Source organism: Suricata suricatta, chromosome 11, assembly GCF_006229205.1.
Source record: "Suricata suricatta isolate VVHF042 chromosome 11, meerkat_22Aug2017_6uvM2_HiC, whole genome shotgun sequence".
Classification (NCBI taxonomy): Eukaryota; Metazoa; Chordata; class Mammalia; order Carnivora; family Herpestidae; genus Suricata; species Suricata suricatta.
In genome coordinates, this window is record NC_043710.1 from 72,050,095 (window position 1) to 72,068,521 (window position 18,427).

The 18,427-nt window shown below is 44.2% G+C and overlaps 1 protein-coding gene across 2 annotated transcripts in view; it reads left to right on the forward strand.

The window, feature by feature from the left end:
• The window catches only part of FAT3 (FAT atypical cadherin 3), a 525,182-nt gene that overhangs the window by 478,669 nt on the left and 28,086 nt on the right, over positions 1-18,427 (forward strand). For both annotated transcript variants that reach the window (XM_029914807.1, XM_029914808.1), the window contains exons 21-23: positions 5,410-5,544; positions 7,377-7,534; positions 14,899-15,367. In XM_029914807.1, coding sequence (XP_029770667.1) covers positions 5,410-5,544; positions 7,377-7,534; positions 14,899-15,367 — 762 coding nt within the window. The remainder of the gene's footprint in view (positions 1-5,409; positions 5,545-7,376; positions 7,535-14,898; positions 15,368-18,427) is intronic.

Here is an 18,427-nt window from a genome sequence, read left to right on the forward strand (position 1 = left end):
ACTCAAAGTGATGGTGATAGTAATCAGAGCTAGACACATATGTATTAGCTAAAGGCTGAGACTTAGCCCCGGGAGGTTCTGGGAATACTAGGGAGACAAGGAGCGAGGAGCCATAAATATGGTAGCAAGACCCTCCTAAAACCTCAAGAGGATCACCACTCTCCTTTCTGTAGGTCCCAAAGCTCTAAAACGTCTCCTCAATTGAATTGTATGTTGTCAGCTCTATAGAAAGTGACCTAAATTTCCACCTGAGCAAGACTTAAGAACGTGGAAACCTTCTTTCAGAGAACAGTCACATTGTGTGCACATTTCTCCTGCTGGAAAGACTGTATAGAAAAAAACACATCTGCCCCAGACAAGGTGGCTAGGGGCCTGACCCCACAGTGGCCTGGGACACTGATTAATAAAAAGCTCCAGGACTTATCTTATCCCCCCCCCCCCGACCGATGCACACAGGGTTTCATATCATCCATCAATTTACAAATCATGACCTTGTCCCAAAAAAGACAGCAAGAAAAAGAGTATACTTGAGTTCAGGTCTGGCACATGGCTGAGTCAAAACAAGGGTCTCATAGTTTTGAGATCTTAGAGTGATTTGTTTTCAGTTATGTTTTTTCCTTTAAAAATCGCTTTCCCAGGGATGCTTGGGTGACTCAGACAGTTGAGCATCTGACTCTTGATTTTGGCTCAGGTCATGATCTCATGGTTCATGTGTTTAAGTCCCATGTTGGGCTCTGTGCTAGCAATGCAGAGCCTTGGGATTCTCTCTCTTCCTCTCTCTCTACCCCTCCCCACCTTTGCACACACACTCTCTATCTCTCAAAATAAATAAATAAACATTTTTTTAAAAATTGCTTTGACATACATTAGCCCCTTTGATCCTCACAATTCTATGAAGAATTATTATCCTCATTTTTCAAAAAAAGGACATCGAGACTCAGAGAAGTCAAGTGACCTGTTCAAAGCCACACAGCAAATAAGTGGCATGACTGGTCAGAGCCAAAATCCAGATCTGCTGCTTGTCAGTGACTCTTTCCTGTTGTGCTCCACTGGCTTCTTGAGGGGACCTGGGATTGAGGAACAGTGGTTTCTCTGCCAGCTTTGTGTTCTTGGAGTTGCTAAAAATATCAGGTCTTTCTATCCTGCCATGACGCACAACAAATGGCATCAGTTGGTTTGATAAAGTGGAACCCTTCTCCCTTCGTGCTAACTCCAGTGTCAAACTGATGGATGCCTGGAGATGTGGAACATGTAGGTCTAGAGCCCCCACCCCCAGCTGTCACTGATCACAGCGCGAGTAAATTAAACATGGGTTATTTAATGATAGTTAATAAGATAAACTTCCTCCCAGAGGCCAATGGGACCTGACACTGTTGTCTCTTAGCTATTACTATGATAAGGCACTGTCTGCCGCCAGAATGAGGGGCTTTAAGACTCTTAACAATAGTACATGTATATACCTCCATGAAAGGGAGGGTGATGTAAACATTTTTCTAAAAAGAAGTTAACCTCTCAGCATCACTTAAATCCTACAGGACTTTACATCACTAGAGAATTTAGGGCTTTGTCAGGAAAGAGGGTTATTATCCCCAGAAAAGTGTCCCCAGGACCCAAACACCTGGGTATACCCGAGGTCAAGGGACACACAACATTGTTGAGAGTTAGCATACAAAGGTCAAGTCCCTCTGACGGTATATATGTCAGAAGGGACCTAATTTCTTCTCATTGATAGTGAAGGACTGCCGTCATTGTACGTGGGGAATATTTACTTTGGGGAAACCTGTTCCTCGTAGCTAGAAGCCTTTCTGTATTTGGAATAGACCACATTTTGCACACATGCTCACCTCTGTCCCCAGCTAAGGAGTACTTACATTTACACTGAGATGGAGGCAGAGACGAGAGGAAAAACAGAGACCAAGTTATGGAGCCAAGAAAGCCTTTATAGGGATCTGCGATTCCTGGGTGAGGTTCCATGACTCCGGGAGTGGAGGGTCAGGGAATTCGCACCTGGTTTGGGAGGGGCGGGGATTTTTATGGGTGAAAGACTTCCGGGTTTGATCTTGGGAGGGCAGATCACCAAATAAGGGCACTGTTTTCAAAGGGCAAGGACATTCCAGGTCTGCAGGTGGGGGGTGGGGGTTGTCAGTGCACAGTGCTCAGAGTTCTACTGACCTCCAGAGGAATCTGCCCGCCTGCTCTCTGGGGCCACAGGCGAGCAGACCTGCCCTGAGCAGAGGGAACTGACAGCAGCAGCTGGGGCCTGCATGTTTGTGGCCGCTCATGTCCCTGGCAGGGACCTGGTGGGGGAGGGCCCCGAGGGTTTTTAATGCATCAAGAGACAGATCACTTGCCAAGAGCTGTCCCCTTTGTCTTAAAATAAAAAGGAGGAAAAAGAACCTATCAATGTCAATGGCTGCTAGAATGAATGGAAATATACATATTATATATCTAATATTTATATTAATATTATTAGTTTTGGAATGCACATATTATAATACTTAAACTGTCTTTTTTATACATTATCCAGCTAGAATTTTCATAATGGGCACTGGATCTAACATAATCCATTAATTTAGTGGATGCAGTGAGGTGGGCTCTATGGTTATGACATGAGGAAAGAAGAAGAAGCTGTGAGTTTGAACCCCCAGCCGCTGGTCTGAATGGCTTTGTCTTTAAGTTAAGAAATAACGTGACAGAGTAAAAAGCCTATGCCAGCTACCAGGGCAGGGCTGATGATAAGAGGAAAGGTAATTCTCTTTTCATCAGAGAAAGGAAGATATTCAAATGCTGTATTTACTCTGAAATGCTGTGTTTAGTTTTTATTATATATGCTTACAGCTGGTTTTTAAAATCTTAGCGTAATTCCTATACTGTCAGGATCTGAAATTATCTAGCCCTCTCTTCCTCTTTTGACATAGTGGCTTTTCATCTGGAGTTTTGATAATGCACAGTTTCTTAGCAATGTGCCCATTGCACCAGAGCAGAAAAGATATGAATGTAGTGTAAGTCGCTGTACCTCATCACCATAGAAATTTAGAGGAGGGTTACCCTTCGACTAGCTAAAAGAGGACATGGACAAAGGCATGTCCATGGAATGGGAAGAAACAGATTTCTTAAATACTTAGATTACTGTTTCTGTGTCTAATTGGAAGGTGTTACATCTGTTTGATGGGATGCATTTGGGATTCATTTATGCGCATTGCTACCTTCATGTGGCCAAGGTTATCGTTGGGCTGAGTTTGTATCTTGAGGCATATACGAACTAGTCAGTCAACATTTAGGAGCAACTGATGGTGCACAGACCATTTGCAACTGAAATGAAGCCATGCATGGAGCCAGCAAGGAGTCAGTGGGCAGAGTTGTGAACTTTTAATGAACAGGCATTAACATATGCATGCAGGTGAGCCACTAACCATGCTGGCTCATTCCCTTGAAACATAATCTCTTGTTACTCAAAGGAGCTCATTCTTCAAACCTGAGTTTAAAATAACTCCCTTCTCTTATTTTTCTTTCAAGTTTATTTATATTTGAGAGAGGGAGGGAGGGAGAGAGAGAGAGAGAGAGAGAGAGAGAGAGAGAGCGCGAGCGCATGAGCAGAGTAGGGGGAGATAGAGACACACAGGATCTGAAGCAGGTTCCAGGCTCTGAGCTGTCAGCACAGGGCCCAATGAGGGACTCAAACCCATGAACTGTGAGATCATGACCTGAGCTTAACCGACTGAGCCACCCAGGCGCCCCTAAAAGGCTTTCTTCCTTTAAGAGGATTTCTGACATTGTCCCTTGTCTCACTCACATGTGACTGCCTAACTGGTTACCTTATCGGATTGTAATCACGTGTTTACTTGTTGTTTCCTGGAGGAAGGGAGGGGCGACCTTGTTTCCTTTCATCTTTATATGTGCAGGCTTATCGCCTCAGTGGCCCTAAAAAATTACTGAGTGGATGCACCAAAAATTAAAAATCACTTAAAAACTGGTTATCAAAAGCCCTTTGAAACAGATCAGAAGGAGGTAGAACAGCTGTTTTAAGTTGCATAAATATTGACGAATACATGGCAGGAGCAGAGATTTCTTGGGATGAAAGTAGGAGGTGTATTTTGGGACACTTGCAGCTTTCGGAACCATTTGTGGGGATCATTCCAAATTTTCAGTTAAAAATCCCTTCATCTTCTAAGACTTTGTAAGCTGGCTCATTGCCATGAGTGTGTTTTAGAGCTGAGCTCTAAACCAGTGGAAAATAGGATTTATGAATTTGAGTTTGCTGGTGCTACTTTTATTGCTCTTCTCGAAGATTACAGTTTTTTAAATGTTTATATGCAGTTAGCATTAAATTTCTGCTTTCTTCTAGACAAAGATATGACTCTATAATGCGATAACATGCCTTATAATGAGGAAAAGAGTTAGGATGGCAGGGAGTAATGGTAATGGGTCAGATCTTCCTGAGGAAAGAGGCTGCTGATGTCCGTATGTTCTTGCTTCGCAGAGGAGTGCTCCTTTTAGCCACTGCTAACCCAGCTGTGGGCGGGGTTTCATTTGTGTCTCCTTATCTATAGTCCTTTTACCACTTAAACTCTCAAGGTGTTGAAAGTGGTCTAATTACATTTGAAATATCCAAGACTTCTGAAACTCTCACTTTCTTCAGTGGCCCTACACAGGCCATCACCACACTTCTGGAATGACTCACTTGGGTCCTGAAATTTGCCTTAATCAGTTAGTCTGCTTTCAAGGATTTTCTACTGAGGGATTAACCTTTCATCTCACTGTGCTGTGAACATCGAACAGGTAGAATGCAAGCCTGCCTTTGCCAGGGATAATGCAACGGTTTTTGATAGGCGACAGGGCACCTTTACAGCTAATCAATACAATAGCAGGTAGTGGAGGGATTAGGAAACAATGTGAATTGTGCTCGCACAATTTGGAAATAGTCATACTTTTCTTTAGGAAAGTCCTTCTCTTTCTCCTCTGAAAACCACTAACATTTCCTGAAGTCTACCCCCTAATTTTTTCAGAGCAGGGAAAGGGCATGGGAGAAATCTAAACTCCAGTGATGCATTCACGTGGTCACCAGTGAACACTACCGTTTCTGCATACAGGACCCACTCCAGTTAGCACTGCCGGAGCCCGTGTGGTGATCTTTCTTCAGCTAAAGTTGGTCCAAGTACAACCTCAGCATATTTTAACCTACTAGGAGGAGCTCCATGTATTCTCTGCGGCCAGCCTACTTCAGTCTGCCAGTGCACTTTTGCAGATGCAGGGACATTTGACAGGCACTCACACCAGGAAAAGCCCATTCAGGTCCTCCTGCTCCTCAGCTCAGAGTCTGCAGATCGCTGCTCTTGAACATTTCCTGTGCTCCCTGGAATGTAGTGTGATTCCCCGCATACCGATCATGTGTGTTCCGTTTTGTCACAGGAGGACTGTGCCCGGGGTCCAACGATCCTTGCATGGAGAAGCCGTGTCCAGGCGACATGCAGTGTGTCGGTTACGAAGCCAGCAGGAGACCATACCTCTGCCAGTGTCCACCAGGGAAGCTCGGAGAGTGCTCAGGTGCAGAGTGGGGTGGAATGATGAGGATCTAAATTCATATTCCTGAAGCACTTGCCCTTGAGTAAATTACACTGCCCTAACCCTTCCTGAAGACATTTCTGTCTGCATGCAACATTTACCTCCAGAATGGACCACAGCTGACATCCACCCAACATACTTGGGATTTATTACAGCTCTGGCCTGTGCTAAGGAAGCATGCAATGACCGTGGACTCCTTGTATAACACAGCATGTGTTTTCAATCATGTCGCATGGATGTTAAGAGTGTAAAGTGGAAAATAGAAGGCCGTTGGTTAGGCAGAGGAGTCAGAGTATCTGTGGCATGGCCTTCGATGGTCAGAGGGCTGCACAACCCATAGCCGCAAAACAGAAATCAACAGAAGGTACAGCTGAGCCAATCCAGTTGACCTTCCCTGGGGTAAGCCCAGCCTAGAGCACCAAGTAAGCAGACTCTCCACTGGAAATACATATAATGTACAACATGCTCCCAAAAGGAGAGGTGTTCATCTCTGTGTCCCGAAGGAAGGAAGGAAGGAAAGAGGGAGGGAGGGAGGGAGTGGGAATGGAAGGAGGAAGAAATAAATGTATTTCGGTTATTTCAATCCAAATGACCCTGTAACTGATTTTCACTCCATTATAATACTTTGTTTGCTTTGTTTGATTCACATATTCTCTATCACTTCTAACTTCTATAAAGAACTCTTTTTGGTAGAGGATGTATTTAAAATACAGGCACACGGATACCCTTTTTGGAATCCAAGAAGTATTTATTAACAAAACAATTATACCTCCTATGTGCAAGGCACTTTGCTGAGCATTGGGTTTTAGAAATTCATCCCTTGCACAGAGAAGCACTATTCTCAAACATGGAAGCCAAAGCTCTTTCACAGTTGACTTCAAGAATAGAGCTGCCCCTAAAGTGAAGAGATCACTGGCATACTTGCCTTTGAAGTCATCTAGGGCTTAGATTTAAAAGATACTTATGCTGCCCCTCCCCCCCGCACACACCCTGTGCACACAGCAGGTCGTATGTGGGGTGCCAAGGAAGCCAACAAGTCTCCTAGCTTCAGATGTCACTTTCTGCCCATCTCCCTTCTCCTTTCTCTTTTGATTGTCCATGCTTGTCATCTGTGTGTTTTTCACACTTTCCACCTCTCACCCCAGCAAGACAGCTTTTCAGCATGACTTTGCTTGTTAGAACATAAAGTTGGAGGCAGTAAAAATAGAGGGTGACTGCAGAATTGGGTAATGTGGGGAGGACTGAGGATTCTGAGAAGGGGAGCCTTGAAATTAATGGCCAAAAAATTGTAACAGCACATGAACAAGACATCACCTCCCTTCTTTCAACATTAGTGCAAATGATGTAAGTTGGCTATTTGGCATTAGGATACTCAGAGAATATGGATAGTTTTTGAAAATGGCTTTGTCTTTCCTCTGCTTCATGGAGTGGAAAGTTTTTGAGTGTCTAAGTGATTGGTGGTAGGAATAAAGGAGTATCTTTTCATGGTGCTCGTTTTAGAAAATGGGAATTGGGACATTAAGAAAATTCAGGTTATAGAATTTACCAAGTTTCTCTTGGCATGAGACAAATAATTTTTGGGTTTGGTTTTTTTTTTGGTATCTGATGAATTAATATTTTTTCCACATTGGAATTAGAGTGGGGCCTGAAGTGGAGAACCTGTTTTTAAACAAAAAATGGTTTCTCCTCAATGCCTTCATCAACTTCCCATGGTCTTTAATCAACTTGCTTAGTAGTTGTTGGGTGATTTCACATGCCCCTGACCATTTCTGGATGCTAACAGTATATATGTCTTCTCACAATGGTCTTTTCAGGGCACACTTCTCTGAGCTTTGCTGGAAACAGCTACATCAAATACAGGCTTTCTGAAAATAGCAAAGAAGAGGACTTTCGGCTAGCTCTGCGGCTGCGGACTCTGCAAAGCAACGGGATTATAATGTACACCAGAGCAAATCCCTGCATGATTCTGAAGGTAATTAACATGCGTTATCTTCACCTGCAGTCAATTCTCATGGTAATATTTTGGCTCTTGGATTGGGGGCTGAAATCCTTTTTGTCTTTTAAGTTCAGAAGACCAGAAACTGGCTTGAGGGCAAAGAGGAGCCACAGCAGGACTGGGGAGTGTGCCAACACCCCATTTCCTTTTCTACAGCTGGCTTCAGAATTGGCTCTTCAGATACTGGGGCATCTCTCTCTAGAGTGGGTTCAAGGACTGCCCTCCTTTGAGCCGTACTTGGGCAATAGTTCGTTAGACTGCACTTCCTAATCAATTCCACGGCAGGGGCGGTCCTTTAAAAAGAGAGGCTGTGTCCTGTTGGACACATATGGGCCTATCCCCTCTGACCCCTGAAGGTGACTTCTGTTCTTCCACAGGGAGGAAGTTGGAGATCTAGGGTCTAGAAGATTCCATATGTTCTATTGTGGCCCAATTTTTAAATCATTCCCAGCTTCAGAAACCCTGCAAAGCAGCCAAATTTCCTTTAGAGCAAGTCTGGCATGTGTATGCAGCTCAGAACTTCCAGTGCCTTCATGACTCCACAGACAACACTAATACTAACAGCTTTATGTGCCCCATTTGGGTTTTTTTGTTCTAAAGTTAATGTAATAAATATATTATATGTGATCTTCCCCATCTGATCAAGGAGATCACAGAGATTCAGAAAGTTAGTTAGTTACCCAAGGTTGTTCACTGAACGAGCGCTGAGGCCTGGACTTGAGTCCCAGTCTCTCTCACCCTGTGCCATTATTCTGCATGCTCTCACCACCTCTCAGTCTTGCTGCCCTAATCATTTTATCAAAAATCCTACTCTGGGCATCTGTAGACCAGATGAAGCCTTCCAGTATGGGAGGAGGAGGGAGAAGAAGGAGGGAGGTGTTTAATCTAACACTGTTTTCACAAGGTCTCTTCCTAGACCAGCCCACTCTAAGTGCATTCAGAGACGGATGCAATCTGACCAGTATGAAGTGCCCATACAAGTGGAAATGGCTGGCAATTTTTTCCTTCCGAGGGTTCTATCAGTAGGCTTAATTGGGATCATGGTGGGCCTTTATAGCTTCCGTCCTTTGATTGTTTGATAGGTCACATCCAAGTCGATTAGGTGACCCAGGCTTTAATCCTGGAGGGAGAAAAGAATGTAGGACATTAAATGCCAGTAGCTTCTCCTGTCACATAGATGTTTACTTACCTGCTTCTGGTATTGCCGGGCATGATGGGGTGGCCAGACAGAGCGATCAGGGAGTTGGAGTTTAAAAGTTGGCTATTTTCATAGGGAATCCCCCATTATCTGTACATATTCAACTCCCAGAAGAATTTCAGCTCTGGGAGGAAAATAAAGCAGGGTTTTTAAAGAAAACAAGAGAAGTAAAGAATGCACAGTTTTAGCAAACAATGAATTCAAATCAGATATTCATGATGGAAGAAGAAAAATTCAAAGACCTAAGTCCTGTCTTTACAACTTCTGGCCCCTGAAGCAAACTGCCTTGGGTCAGCAGATCACTCTCTTTTATTTTTTTATTTTATTTATTATTGTTACTGAGAAAGAGAGGGCACAAGTGAGTGACGGTAGCAGGGGAGAGAGAGAGAGAGAAGCAAGACTCAGGCTCTCCAGATGCGGGGCTCAAGCTCACGGGATGCAAGGCTAAAGTTCACCATATGCAAGGCTTGAGCTCACCGGTTGTGGAACTCGAACTCATGAATCACTGAAGTCAGATGCTTAACCAACTGAGCCACCCAGACACCCAGTAGATCACTTGCTAAACTGTCCTAAGAGGTGGGGCTGTGTATCATTGCTGGGAAAGTGCTCTGCCCATCCGGAGGGACCAACTACCCAGGGCTCAGTTTAGGTGTCTCTGACCTTCCTGTCCTCCTTCAAGCTCTAACAGGACTCATGGTTGCCGAACATCCTTATGAGGCAAATGCTTTCTATTACCAAATCTCTTATATAGCATTAAATTTGAGGGAGAACAAGAATATTGGGCCTGAATGGCTTGATCCTAAAATGGAGCTCGTCATTTGACACTTCACTGGCAAATGTCTAAAATGTGCAGATCCCTGGAGATGGGAAAGAAGAATAATTAAACCTTTTAGGCAGCTCTAGCTCCTAAGGTATATTGTATTTCATGAAACAAGCGTGTTTCTGAAAGTTGTGTAAATTGAGTCTCTGTAAATGGAATTCTAATAAATGGTGGATGGTTGCTATTTGAAGGAACCCTTCCATTAATCCCTTTATGATGTGACTAATCACCCCCAATCTGTCTGTTCAGTAAGTTTGCTTTTCCTATGTCGAGTTTGCCTAAAGCAGGACACAGCTATATTGAACTATCATAGATATTCTCCTCCAGTTGCCAGGAATATCCACTTAGGGGATTTGAATCTGTTTGCTTAACATTTCCAGCCTCATGCAAGATTTAATTTCATTGGCTTTAGGTACAGTATGTGCCTTGTACTTAGGTTCAATGACTACACTGAAATGCTTTGTTTAAATTGCACCTCTTGGTTGTTTATATTTTCCCAGTTAGAGCACATTCTCTAAAACGTACTTGAGACAATAGGTAGGGGTGAAGGGCACCCCTTGAAGACAGTCGGAGAATTGCATGGCATCTCAAGAATTGAAAATGTTCATGGACAAGGGTCACCACTCTTAGAAGCAATAAAGGCACTCATTCTTCTGTTGACCATTGATACCCTCTCTTCTTCCAAAAAGAGATTCTAGGCTTACCATAAACACATAAATGCAATATGCTCAGAGCTCTATTAAGATGAAAATGAAAGATTAAGACCCAACCAATGAAGTGGCAAAGGGCAGAATATCATCCCTCAAAACTCTAGACCAAGGGTTGCTATGTCAGTTGAACTCCAATCATGACTGAAAATTTTGGCTGCCAAAGCAAGAATAAAAGTGGTGGGACAGGTTCTCTGGCTCTCCTCAAACCTGCAAAAGAAACATGTCAGAACACCAGGAGAGATTTATAACTTTCCATATATCAGTGTTTCGGGTCCCGTATTTCATGTCCCATACCAAAAGCACGAGAATCTTTGCTTGTTAATCTAGAAATGTCATTATTTCACTTTGTGGGGAAGTAAAAGATGACACATGGCATTATTTTGATGATTCTCAGACACAGCTAGCTTAAACTCCAGGAATGAAGGGAAGATGGTCAGCTTAGACTCCAGGAATAAAAGGAAATTTTAAAAAGCTCATCTGGTTTGTAAAACAGCTCACTTGGAGTGGCCAAATCTTTCTAACAAGGAGGTCCCACAAGATTCCCGAGTTTTAAGGATCTGTGTGAGAATGTCACTGAGAAGTGAGTCAAGTTATCATAATTGCAGTATGCTGATAATAAAATACCCAAAAGTTTACTTTACAAAATACATACGTGTATTTTTTTTATGTTTTATATTTATTTTTGAGAGACAGAGAGAGATAGCACAAGCAGGGGAGGGTCAGAGAGAGATGGAGACACAGGCTCCAGGCTCTGTCTGAGCTACCTATCAGCACAGAACCCAACGCGGGGCTTGAACCCACAAACCGTGAGATCATGACCTGAGCTGAAGCCAGATGCTTAACTGACTGAGCCACTCAGGTGCCCCACATACATATTTTTATCCTCACTCTCCTGCTCCTAGTTATGAATGCCTACTTTATTTGCATGTGAGGAAACAGGTTCAGAGAGAATCAGTGGCCTTGCCCAAACATAACTGGTCAGTAGTGGATCTGACCCTCTGACAGAGGCAAGCCAGTAGGAAATAGTACAGGTGTTTATCAAAAGAAAAGGTTTGGAGGGCTGGGATCATTATTTATTTATTTATTTATTTATGGTATAATTTTTTAACTAGATAGCAATTTATGGCAGCCTTGAAAATAAGTTTTCAAAAAGTTCCCCTTACATAGAATATTAATTAACCTTCTTACAGAGAGAGAGCCTGCAAGCAGGGGAGAAGGGCAGATGAAGGGAGAGAGAGAATCCCTAGCAGGCTCCATGCAGGACTCGATCTCACAACCCTGGGATCATGACCTGAGTCAAAAGCAAGAGTCAGACGCCCAACCAATTAAGGCACCCAGGTTCCCCCCTGCAAGGTTTCTTCTTACTGCTCCAACATCTTGTCTTCTAAGCCCCAAGCCCAAGCCACTCAAAATCTAGATTAAAGGACATCACTGATTTCAGACAAAACTGAGGAGCTAAATATCTTTCCCTGTTCTCTGAATTATGCATTTTGTTGAACAAACTGCCCACTTGTCTCCCCCAACCTAGCACATCATTTCAGATCATTAATGTAGACTTTTTTTTTTACAGTTTCCTGCACAGTGCAATTTTTATTAAAATAGCTTGCTCTCTTCTGCCCTTCTCTCGCTTGCACACACACATGCTCTCTCTCAAAAAGAGAAGACAAAAGAAAAAGAAACAAAGCTTGCCCTCTGATTTGAAAAAGCTTTGTCTCCTTAAAAGATGAATCCTTTAAAACTGAGTAAACCCTATTCTGAAGACAGAGAAAAACTAAATATGATGAGAACATGAGTTTGCAGTATGAACGGACTCAGACATGAAAGTGTTCTCTTCTCTCCCTGGCATAATAAGCCTGTGCAATAGGAAAAGATGAACTTCCGCAAGGTACCCTTTGATTATCAGCACTCTAGTGTGTCATCTAAACAAGGCTTATAATTCCAAACTCCTAGAATTTTGAGGCTACAGATCATTTTTCTTTTCAAAAAGCTAAGGATGATGTATGCACCTGGCTTCCTATTCATTCAGCAGGTCACTGCTGTTGTTGTTGTTGTTGTTGTTGTTTTTTCAACAGAAACAAAAACTTAACCATACTCAGTGTTAGTATGGGATCATGTTATGTTCCTTCATTAAAGAACTTTGATGTTCATGAGTACATTAGAGCTACTTTGGGTCTTATTATCCCAAGAGGTAGGAGGGTTGGGGAGAGGAATGGTCCGAGTAACATATTAATTGAAGATATCCTTTTACAAAATCTTAGATGAATTGCACCCTCACCAGATTTTCCTTGATAGTCTGGGGACACCACTTTGTAGCCACAGAGCAGAACGGCAGCTGGACTGTGTCGGAAGAAGGAAGTCCCCAAAGTCGCATTTGATCATTTTATTACTTAACGTTGAAATAAAAATATGGATATTACCCAGGAGTTGTTCCTGAGCAGGTATGCTAGTATGATTTACAATATCCATTTCAGTCCATTTTGTTGAACCAAAAAAATGACCAAGGCAACAGCACAGATTACATATGAAAGCTCTCTGAGAAGAAATAAATATGTCTCCAGTCTTTTTCCATTTATTTATACACTTGCATTTCAGAGTGGAGTATGTATGTACCGTGTAGCTGTCTCTGTTCTCCACATAAGGGGTCCCAAGCCCAGACAGGCCAGCTTGTTCTCACCAGGCTGCGTGACAAAGCCTGAGTTAGAGTCCTCATTCACAAATGCCTGGGGCTCTGGGAACAAATGTTCCCTGCTCCCTGACTTCCATATACACATGCTTCTGTGGTATAAACTTTCTATGCGGGAAGAAAGGGTGCCAGAGAATCATCAGAGGCAGAAATGAGAGTCCCGAAGAATCAGTTGTCTGTGGGACACACTGAAGCACAGGTAGAGAAATACTCCATTCGTGAGAACGAGTGATACAGCGAAAACCCCAATCAGGCTGTCCTAAGTCAAACATATTTTGGAAAGAGTGGGTGAGTCTGTTTCTATGAATCTACTTGACATGTATACCTCCTTAGCTCTCAGAGACCTGGAAGGTCTGCCTTCCCTTCCCTGCCCCCTCCCTCTCTCTACAAGTTTGTGTTCTCTGCCCAGGTTTTGGGATAAGATTACCAATGTCAGCAGATCCTAAATGAAGGCCAGCTACTCTTGCATGTCTCAGATGCCAGCCTCCATGAGACCTTTTGGCTGGGTCATACGCAAAGGCCAGAAAAAGTAGCTTTTATTTCGGTCTCTGGCTGTGAATCCTTTCAGGGCCAAGTATAGGTTTGTTGCTAAGATGGGGGTCCAGCATCATTCCCTGGATCCTCAAGACACCTTGCATTTCTGAGAAATGCAGATGAGGGCAGACAACAGGATTCACAGACCAGCCTGTGTCCTCAGCAACAGTTGATCCTGGGTCTCCATGGAGGACCAGTCCCTGGCCAACGGCTCTTGGCCAACCACCATATTCAACAGCACGCACTGTCTTCCTGAGTTTAATGTCCCCTTCCGGGTAGTTAACCTCCCAGAACTGACTTGGATGCCTTCCCTGCACCAGTGCAACCGAAGAAACAAGCAGGTCTCTGTTGTAGCTGACCCTAGACCAGGGGCTAGGAACAGTTAACCGAAAAGCCTTCTGGAGGGCCAGGTGTCATGGAAGAGATGTAGCTCTATTCTGAGCATTTTGTGGGATGATCTTACCCTAAATGATGAGCAGCCGTCCTAAAGAATTGTTTCAAGAATATGCTAGTGTCCGGGCGCCTGGGTGGCTCACTCAGGAAAGTGTCTGACTTCGGCTCAGGTCATGATCTCCAGGCTTGTGAGTTGGAGCAGCTCATCAGCCTCTGTGCTGACAGCTCAGAGCCTGCAGCCCGCTTCCGATTCTGTGCCCCCGTGTCTCTCTCTGCCCCTCCCCCACTCGTGCTCACTTGCTCTCTCTCAAGAATAAATTAAACATTTTTTTTTAAATTTTTAAAGAATGTGCTAGTGTTTAATAGAGAAGGGATTTAAAATCTTATGTATGGACTAAGTTGGGATGTAGATCTTTTATTTCTACCTGGCCTCTTTCTCTCCCCTTAGTACCCTCACACAGACTAACTCCTGGAGTAGATACATATTTCTATGCTTATTTGATTTATGGAAATCTCCTCCCGAAAACATACGCCCCATGAGGTCAGAGATACTAACTCTTTTTGCTCACGGTGTTCTCCATAGTGCTTAGAATGCTGCCTAGCGGATGGATGTTCAATAAATATCTGTAAATATATATTGGGTTGACAGAAATCATTCCTGTGGTGGTAATAACTAAGAAGGGTGCAGAGAATAAGCAGACCCCTAAACAAGATGTTGCTGTGAAATTTCAGAGGGCAAAGGTCCAAAGAACGGGAACATTCCGAAATAGAATTGTGGATTTGTGCAGCTGTGTTTGGGTTACTAGTGGCAAGATTTGTGACATTTCAGGCATGCGTTTGCATGGCCGTTATAGGGGAGCGATCAGACCACAGCAGATTTACAACTGAATCAAAGGCACTGTCCGTCCTAGAGCCTTCCTGGGACAGGGTGGGGACGAGGTGTCCAGGAGTGTATTGCCGGATGCGTACTGACCAGCACTCCCGTGCTCGTTCCCCACGCAGATCGTGGACGGCAAGCTGTGGTTCCAGCTGGACTGTGGCAACGGCCCGGGAATCTTGGGCATCTCGGGCCGCGCTGTCAACGATGGGAGCTGGCATTCGGTCTTCCTGGAGCTGAACCGCAACTTCACGAGCCTGTCCCTGGACGACAGCTACGTGGAGCGGCGCAGGGCGCCCCTCTACTTCCAGACGCTGAGCACCGAGAGCACCATCTACTTCGGGGCGCTGGTGCAGGCCGATAACATCCGCAGCCTGACGGACACGCGGGTCACACAGGTGCTGAGCGGCTTCCAGGGCTGCCTGGACTCGGTGGCGCTGAACAACAACGAGCTGCCACTGCACAACAAGCGCAGCAGCTTTGCGGAGGTGGTGGGCCTGACCGAGCTGAAGCTGGGCTGCGTGCTCTACCCCGACGCCTGCGAGCGCAGCCCGTGCCAGCACGGGGGCACCTGCGCCGGCCTGCCCTCCGGGGGTGAGTGCGCCGTGCCCGGGCACCTGCTGGGCAGGAGAGGGGGCCGGGAGGGACTTGCTTTTATGGGCATAACCTACACAGGCGTCTTCAGTGACAGGAGTACTCACCCAAGATGCTGGCCAGCCTCCCTACTCTGCTTTAGGAAGGGCCTGGGGCTTGGCGATCATAGCAGAGCGTGGTTGAACACTTGGAGCAGCCCACAGACACATGGTGGTGATCCCAGGAGTTCTGAGATACTATCACAGCTCCCCCCTCTCCAGAGCACCCCACACCCTTCCAGGACTAGGGAGGAATAGGACCCCCTTTTAAGTATTTGCCCCCTTGGCCCACCTGTGTGTCACTGGAGAATGATTCGCTGCCGTCTGAGTCACTGACATCCCCAGCAATCTTTTGTTGCACAGACATATAAATTCAGTAGAAAGTTAAAAGGAGGGAAGAGTTGAACCCACCACTCCAGGAATGGAGATGTAGTGGTGGAGATTTGGAGCATACATTTAAAATATGTGTATTAAGGGGCACCTGACTGGGCGGGTTAAGCATCTGGCTCTTGGTTTGGGCTCAGGTGATGGTCTCATGGTTTCCAGGGTTTGAGCCCCATCTGGGGCTCTGCGCTGACAGCACAAGCCTGCTTGGGATTCTCTGTCTCCCTCTCTGTCTCTGCCCCTCCCCCACTCACGTGGTCTCTGCCTCTCTCAAAATAAATAAACTTTAAAAAAATTTTTAAATAAATCAAAAGCATATATTAAAAATAAATCTAGTGACAATTCTATAAAGAGGTAGAAAGTCAGGAACAAAGAGACGCGCTTTACATGAAATCTCAGGGCAGGAAAACAGTCAATGACGCCATGATGATTTACCCCAATAATTTTTTCCCCAAAACATATTATCACAAAAAAGAAAGAATAGGAAATGCCAAAAAGGCAGGGAGAGGGGGCAGAAGGTTTCTATTGTTGGAAGCCTGGGAGTCTGCAAATGAAAGCATCCCTGACGTCCCCCAGATGTGATCTCTCTGCTAACATAAACTAGGTCAGCCACTCCAAGAGCTGAAGGCTCTACCGCCTTCCAGTAGCCCAGCTGCGATCACACTTCAGCGTCTTTGCCGAGTCTCTCAGCAGTAGTGTGATTAGCAAATTTAAACCTTCCTCGCAAATCACTTAGAGATTCTGCTGTGTGCATTACCATCTAATGTTCGTGAAGCCCAAGTCCAAATTTAGAGTCCATTTTATTATTAGAATGTTATAAACTGTCCATGAAATGATGCACTGCCAAAATACAGACACCAAAGTTATTTAGACTTGCATATGTTACCGCCACAATGAGGGCCAAGTGCCCTGGGGGGAAATTTCTGCCGTCTCGATTTAAGAAATCTATTTGCTGTTTTTACTGTCTCAGCAGTATATGTAAATAAAGGGTTGTTATGGTGCCATAATTCCCGAATGATGGGCAGTAACTATACTTCAGTGGTTCTATAAACCAGCCCATTATGACAAGTCATGGCCAGTTTTTCACCAGGCAAAACAATTCTACTAGTGTGAGCCATCCACGATATATAAAAGGAGCATATAATTAAATTGGGTTGAAATAGAACACCCCTCCATGTCAAATGCTGGGTACATAGCCACAAATTGTAACATACTTTTAACGATGGCAGGACATTGTTTTTGCTGGCAAACTTAAGGGCTACCACAATAGGTTATCTTTAAAATAATAATAATAATCATTGTATTAAGGAAAAAGACTAGGGGATCTTGCTCTTCAGTGTGCATTTTAATTGCCTCAAATCCATGAGCTAAGTATTCAGTGCAGGTATGTTAATTAAGTGAGTGTGACTCTCATCAGCACAGAAGATTTCCTCTACTTTTTTTTTTTTAACGTTTACTTATTTTTGAGAGAGAGTGTGTGTGCACCAGCAGGGGAAGGGCGGACAGAGGGGGACAAATGATCTGAAGTAGGCCCCGTACTGACAGGCTGACAGCAGCGAACTCAGTGTGAACCCAGATCGTGACCTGAGCCAGAGTCTGATGCTCAACCAACAGAGCCACCCAGACACCGCTCCTCTAGTTTTTAATCTCATTTGGTTAAACCAGAATTCAGCACTGAGGACCCACCTGCTGTATACTTGTCACCTGGCCTAAAGAACTGGCTTTCCTCTCCCCAGAGACCCAATGTGGCCTACAGGTTCCATTCTCTCTCATCCTCCTCTTTGTCCCCTGCTCCCCGCTTGGCCCATGATTGGGGTTGAGTCTGCGATTCCACAACAGGTGCTCTTTCTTCCAACGTGATAGAGCCATTCCGCAGCTCAAGTGTCTCCTTTGTACATGAGGCTCATGTTCTTCTAAAACAGAGGAAGTGTCTTTCTCCATCTGCTTCTCTATACAACTGCCTTCTCTCCCCAGTGGTTCTTTTTGTTGTTGTTGTTGTTCTTTAAATAGCTTTATTGAGGTATAATTGAAGACACGAAACTACATAATCTTAAAAGTATAACATTTTCTAAGTTTGACATATTTATCCACCATCCTCACAAAAAAAGTTCCCTTGTGCTGCTGTCTAACCCCCCCATGCCCTCCTTAGCCACCTCCCCCCCCACCCCCATTCTGCAGGGAACCAGTGATCTGCTCTCTGGAACTATAGATTAGTCTGGGTTTTATAGCATTTTATATAAATGGCACAATTATGTATTCCTGATATCACAGATATCCATCATTCACTCCTGCTTATTTTTGGGGGGGGAAAACAACATGTAATTTCTGTCCTTGACGGAATGTATTAAATAAGCAAACACCCCCAACAAGCAAAACAAGTACTACAATGTAAAAATATTAGAAAAAGAAAACCCTCTCACATGCATAAATGAAAGATTTCACACAAAGAACTCACATCTTTTCAAGCTTCAATAGTAAATATTCTGCTACTATGTATTAAATACTGCATGGTTTGCCCAAGCTAAGATGAAACCACATCATGAATCAATAAGCATTTTGCATTTTCTTTCATTATCTACTCAAAGTCATGCCTACTGCACCTCTAAACATTTCATTAAATCCAATGATACAGCAAACA